Here is a 6,832-nt window from a genome sequence, read left to right on the forward strand (position 1 = left end):
TCACATGACTACGTTATTTGCCGTCTTCTTTTCTTATGGAGAGTTACACTTGCTGAATCTATCGACCCCGGTGCAGTTTTTAGCATAAGAAAACACTTTTACCAACTATTTTTTTATTTTAAGTTATTATTTATTCTGAAAGTAGAAAAACATTACCTATCACATTATTTTTTAATATTGTGTACAACTATCACGGCTATACACCTAGTAGTGAGAAAGAGAGCAGACAACATGTTTACTCGTTAGTTCTACTCAACGAAACCACCATTGTCGGGTTGCCAGGCAGACCTTCAGTGGTGTCCGGCCACAGACTACTTTTCTTTAGTGGCGGGTTGCCATGTTTGTCCAATAATCATATGATTCTGCAGAAGTAGTCCAAAGAAACAAAAGGAGTGGCTATTTCAACCACTAGTATTTTCCTATGAACAAGATAGAAACAGAACAACAACAATTTTTAAAATATCGTAAAAAGATTGTAGTCCTGCTTGGTCTAATAAAACCCAATCATCGATCTCACCATGATATATAATTTCATAAAATACAGTGACAATTTCTAGAGACGATTACACTTAAAATAATATTAGAAAGGACAACACACATACAGTTCATGCACACATACGTAGAACGTGTCGGCCTTCAGGTATGTGTGCAACTTATTATCATGCCAATTAATATGGTATAGTTCACCGAGCTTTCATGGGTAGATCTCAATTACTGAGTAGGGACCCAATACTGGCAGAATTTTGTAATCATCACTGAAGCCAGCATCAGAAAATATCCTCTTCCACTCAATTTCATCTCGTTCCACCCCGGTGATATACATCATGAACGAGTTTTGTATGGCCTCCATCTCGTTGATTTTTCTATCGCCATTTGCAGATCCTCTTACCATATCTATAATTATCACCTTTCCTCCAGCATTTCTGGCAGGGATGGCTTCCTTGCAACGTTGAAGTATTTTGACGCAGTCGTCGTGACCCCAGTCATGCAAAATGTTCTAGGAGATATACATATAGAAACAATTTAGAATAAAAAAAGAAAACAATTTAGTGGAAGAAGAAAAAGGAAACATTAATTTCATTATAAGGATTTATTGTGCTACTTTTACATGAAAATGTGATTATAAAGTTATAGGAGTAATCCTCTGAATTATATTTAAAGTATTTTTTGTGTTGTAGTCCCTTAATTTATTCTATCAAAGCTTCAAACCAGTTAATATCATCTTCCATGGATTACTAGTTTCCCCCCATGCATCCAACCCATTACACTACTCATTTGACAAGCCAGAGACCAAAGGGCATGTTTCCCAGGAATAGGTCGTATATATGTGAAATATTGTTTATAATGCCTGTGCGTATTCTGCCCAATCCTACGCTCCGGCCGCTTAATTAGACCGACGCGCTAACCAGGTCGAAGTGCGCGGGCGACGTGGGAAAAATCAATCATAACACTTACAACCAAAACTGCTCTATGTGTAACATCGTTGTCTTAGTGTCGGTAAAAAAACTTATGTCTATTACTACCTACATTTAATCTATTACTGGCAATGAATAGGGATGAAACCTTCATCTCTCGCTGCTGGTAAAAGACTTAGGTCCATTACCATTCATACTTATTATAGAGCCGGTAAAAAACCAAGGTCCATTACATTCAGACTTACTATATTACTAGCAATGAGTAGCCACTGTTTTACATCTGGTAAGAAAACTAGGACCATTACCATCCGTGCTTACTATATTACTAGCAATGAGTAGTGACGCAATATCAGAGCAACACATGGTAATAGAAATAAATAAAGCGCGTTACTTTATTTTGCACATGCCGTTACCCTCAAAATCTTCCTTCTCCGCCACCCACACACCCGCGCGTGATTAGGAGCAGCGGTCGGCGCGTAGATTAACTAAAAATGCGCACACACTCAGAATAGCGCAGCCGTATACGCGTATTTATCTTAGCGTATGCTCCGGCCGCTCGATCGAACCGGTCAGTATAGGCGCTAAGAGCATCTCCAGCCGCGCCCCCAGAACAGCCTCCCGAGGTGCTTTTCTCGCGTCAGCGCCGAAAAAACGGTCCAGTCGCGCCCCCAGGAGCCCGATTTTCGCTGGCCTGGGCCGAAATCAGCGCCGGCAGACCCAGGCCGAACCCGGCGCTCTGGGGGCGCCCGTGGGCGCCGGGGCAAGTGATTTTGGCGCGAAACAGACGCGGAACCGCCGAGTCAGCGAGATGGGCGCTTTGTCGCCCTCATCGCCTCAGTTTCCGCAGGAATCAATGCCAAGGCTGCCGCCGCCGGTCAGTCTTGCCATTGATTCCTCACGGGCGGCGCGTCACTGGGCGGCGCGGCGATGCCTCCCCTTCCGCCACGCGTACACACGTGCTCGCCTATTTAAGCCCCCGGCGTCCCTCGCCACTGGCCACACCAGCCTAGACGCCGAGCTCTCCCTCTCCAGCGCGCCACCGCCGAGCCCTCCCTCTCCCCGTACGCCGCCGCCGAGCCCTTCCCACTCCAATCACTCACTATCCCGATGGCCGCACGTTTCCCCGGCGACTCTGCGGCGGCCAATGGCTTCGGCCGCCGCTCGCTCCACGAACATGAGTCTTGGCTCCTGTTCGAGGCCAACATCTCGGCGCCGCCGGACATGCGCGCCGGGACGACGGGGTTGAGGCTGAGCAACGGGGAGTGCCCGTTCCCCCGTTGCCCGACGCCACGACGCGCCCCCACTACTTCGCCGCCAATGGAGCGGGAGAGCTAGATCGCCGCCCTGCGGCGCTTCGAGCAGCGCCGCCGGGTCCGCGAAGAAGGAGGAGTCGTCATCCTCGACGACAGCGACGAGGACGACGCGCCGCCGCCGCCGCCACCAGTCCGCCACGGCGACGCCGGGCAGGGGTCCAGCAGGGGCGGCCGCGTCAAAGAGGAGAAGGCCGACGGCGGCGGCGGCGGTGATGGCGGCGACGAAGGCGACTACTCCGCTTTCAGTGATTTCTTTTTTTAGTTTATGTTTGTAAACGCGTCGCGAAACAATATATGCCAAAGTTTGCCAAAATTTAGACTTGTTTTAACCGAACTTCGCCGAACTTATTGAATTTAAAAAAAAAAATCAGACGCGTCTGGGGGAGGGCCTGGGCCGACGACTGGGGGCCAACTCGCCCCCAGGCCCTTTTTTAGCGTCGGCTCGCCCCCAGACGGCGATTTTAGGCGCCCCCTGAGGGGCCAACGGCTGGAGATGCTCTAATTAGCCGAACCCTGCGCGCTCGTCCAAACCCCGCGGGCTCGTTCATGAAATTTCTACCGTAACAACTTACGACCAGAGTCCACCGCTTCGTCAGGGGTCAAACCATTAATGACTCACTGCATGGTAACGAATTACTACCCCATCCATCTTTTTTACTTCTGCCAATTAGTGAGCAGGTAGTAATTTTTATCATGTAGTAATTAGGGATCAAACCATTGATGACTCATGTAGTAATTCGTTACTACATGTAGCAATTAGGGATCACACCATTGATGACTCACTACACTGCATGATAAAGAATTACCATCCCATCCATTTTTTTACTACTTCCAATTAGTGAGCATGTAGTAATTCGTTACTATATGTAGAAATTAGGGATCAAACCATGGATGACTGTAAAGAATCCACGTCCATTACCACCTATACTTAATCTATTACTGTCACTCATTAATGACCTCATAGTCGGGATGTCGTGACCATGCATGGTAACAAAATTAAACGTGTTACTTTTTCTTGCACACAACATTACCCTCAACAAATTAGTGGTGGAGAGGAGGCCTTCCAGACGCGACCTGCCCGCTTAATGAGGAATGGCCGGAGCGGCAAGCATTCTGCACGCTCGCTCACGATAGCGCCACCGTATGTGTGTGTGCGCGCGTGCACACACACACACACATAGATATATGTTTTGTTTTCACCGTTGTTTTCTCCCTCAAATCGTTCTGTTCAATCATGAGCGTTTACACACACATAGATATTCGTTTTGTCTTCACCCTTGTTTTTTCCCTCAAATCTTTGTGTTCAATCATGACCGTTTTCGGGTAGAGCATAATATTTGTACAGTTTCCTCAGAATGGATAAAGTTACATAATTTTTGTCCACGGATAAAATTTGAAGTGGGGTTATTCTATTATTTTCATCATCTACTGGTAATTGTGGCAACATAAGAGTTTCGAGTGCTGTATAATGCATTCCTGTCATTAAATATGGGTATATGTGTCTTTTCTTATGGCTAGTAGGCCCTGGATATCTAAGTACTACTGCGTACTGTGAAGGGAGGAACTAATACCATTTTAGTTTATTTCCTTTTTGCACACTTGATCACAATCGAAATAAATGTGACACCTGTTGTCGACCAGTTTTGAGTGAGTAATAAGGGTGCAATGAATCACATGTGAGACACTGATGAAGAGACCGTGCGCTTGATATGGATGGGTATATACCTTGAGTAAGACAGCATCGGCGGATGGAATGGATTCAAACATGTCACCGGCGACGAAACTCAGGTTGTCATCACGGGCGGCGGCCTGCCCGGCAACGACAACGTGAGGAAGGTCCATGACTGTGCACTTGATGCGCGGGAAAGCCTTAGCAATCACTTGTGTGCCCGCGCCATTGCCACCACCTACATCGACGAGCGATCTGAGACCGCGGAAGATGCGGCCCTTGTCGACAATAATGACCTCGAGGAAGACCTGGCTATCGGCGGCCATGGAGTTGTTGAGGACGTCGTTGAACCTGGCGTCCTTGCTCACCATCTCCCACTGGGAGCAGCCATGTGCGAGCTCGAAGAGGGAGGCGGCGCCGGTGGCCTCGGGCTCGGTCCTGAACCATTCAGGCATGCTGAAGAAGGAGGAGACGACGAGAGGGTTGACGCAAAAGGGAACCATAGGGGACAGGTTGCACCAGCCGACAAGGAAACGGCAGGCCGTGGTTAGCCCATACACCACGGTGTCACCATCCCCGGCGCCAGCAGTGGCGGTGAAAATGCCAGAGGTGGTAAGCAGTTCCATCACGCGCTGGAGGTCGGCAACCTTACCGGGATGTACCTTTGCGTCTGCCTCGATGTTGGCGATGGTGGCGGTGCCGCCGCGGAGATGGATGGCCTCGGGGATGCCTAGATCAACCACACACCTGAGCGACATGGATTTGACGTAACCGAGCATGTGGTTTTGGAGCTCGGCAAGAGCTTGGAGCAACTCCTGCGGGCTCACTTCGGCCAAGAGCTTAAGCGTCATGTTGCCTAGGCCTTAAGCTGACAACTCTTTTGTTAGGCTGCTTAAGCTACACAACTTCACTGCAAATGAAAGCTCGATGTGCGTGTACTCCTTGCCTTGCCAATGGCTTTTATACACGGCCAACTGGTTAGTGTTGGAACATATTGTCCTCACTTCTCTAACTGTTCAGATCAGCTCTTGGTTTCTACAGATACAAATAAAATTTGTGACACAAAAAAATCTAACTACCAAGGTATGACCATAACTTTAATTTTAAGAAAATAAATAAAGAAAGGTAAATGTACTTGCGACCAATAGAAAACTAGAGAATAACCCACGCGTTGTTGCCGAAATTGGTTGATAAAAATTTGGGTCAAAAACATGAGAATCAAAATTTAAAATACAAATGACTTCTTATATTTAATTATGTATATCTGCTTTTTTTTACTTAATATAAGTAGAATAGTTGAATGGAAACCATTTTTCCATGCATAATTCAATGTTGTGGTAGGTCTATTCTCATGCATGGTTGCATGTCGAGGTGGGATTTATCCCATTCATAATTATATGGTATGGCGTACTTACATGTTAAGATAAATAAATTATTGGGATGACCTTTTTAGGTACACAACATAAGCAAAGAAGCACAGAGTTAGGGCATCTAGAGTTGGACCCCTCAAAGCTTCCCTAAGACATCCGGGCGTACAGCCCGGTCACCATCACATCGCAAAATGGTCACCCTGTCGGATCCCCCACGACCTGCCCAAACGTCCAGATTGTTTGGCACCCCAAACCCAGCCCATATGTGGAGCGGATATGGGGTGGTACGGATGCCCGATGCGGCCGCCATGTCGGACCATCCCAGGCTGGCCTAGTCTGACCCCACATATACCACACTATCATCACCTCAAACCAAACCCTAGAGTAGTGTTGACCGCTCCACTCACATTCCAGTCAGCTGTGCTTCCATCCCCATGCCATCATGGCCAGCTCCGGCGGCGAATCCGGCAACGAGTCCGACCCCATCGACTAAGACGCGTTCCTAAGAAGGAACCAATCTAAACCCCCGACAACAAGGAGCTCACTTTCTGCATTGCGTCATGCCGGTAGCGGGTGCATAGGCTCTAGAGCTCGAGCTGCACAACAACCCTCGTGGCTGCAGGGGCAGCTTCATATTTGCGCCCTCTGCACCGGCTAGTCTTATTACACGCCATTGACGGTCAGGCGGCGGGGTGACTAATGAATCTCGGCACCTCTAGCCCCCGCTCCTCCCAGACAGTGCTTGGTGCTGCTGCAGACACCATTGAGCTCATCGTGGTGGGTGGCTACAAAATTCAGCGGCACAGGCCGCTCGTCGCGCGAGGCAGAGGGCAGCACATGTTGCATCTGGCTGGTCCGGTTGCGGGTCGTGCAAATTTGCGCCCCAGCTACTTTCGCCCGCTGACTTAGACGACGACCTCCTCCGCCTGTCCTTGAACTCCGCTAAACATCGAGGAGATCGAGTAGCTCTCCAGGCAGAGGGTGTCCTTCCCTATGTCGGCGAGTACTACCGTTGATATGGAGATGCTAGGGGGAAGGCCCCAACAAGGAATTGGTGATTTCTAC

General features: G+C 48.6%; 1 protein-coding gene across 1 annotated transcript; it reads right to left on the reverse strand.

Annotated features, from left to right (window-relative positions):
* Positions 1 to 485: 485 nt before the first annotated feature.
* LOC119366859 (acetylserotonin O-methyltransferase 1-like) lies at positions 486 to 5,308 on the reverse strand. The gene is made up of 2 exons (XM_037632556.1): positions 4,454 to 5,308; positions 486 to 997 (listed from the first exon to the last, which is right to left on the reverse strand). Exons 1-2 carry the CDS (start codon positions 5,246 to 5,248, stop codon positions 695 to 697), a joined length of 1,098 nt encoding a protein of 365 aa, XP_037488453.1. The 5' UTR covers positions 5,249 to 5,308; the 3' UTR covers positions 486 to 694.
* Positions 5,309 to 6,832: the final 1,524 nt, after the last annotated feature.

The sequence above is a fragment of the Triticum dicoccoides genome, chromosome 2B (genome assembly GCF_002162155.2).
Source record: "Triticum dicoccoides isolate Atlit2015 ecotype Zavitan chromosome 2B, WEW_v2.0, whole genome shotgun sequence".
Taxonomy (NCBI): Eukaryota; Viridiplantae; Streptophyta; class Magnoliopsida; order Poales; family Poaceae; genus Triticum; species Triticum dicoccoides.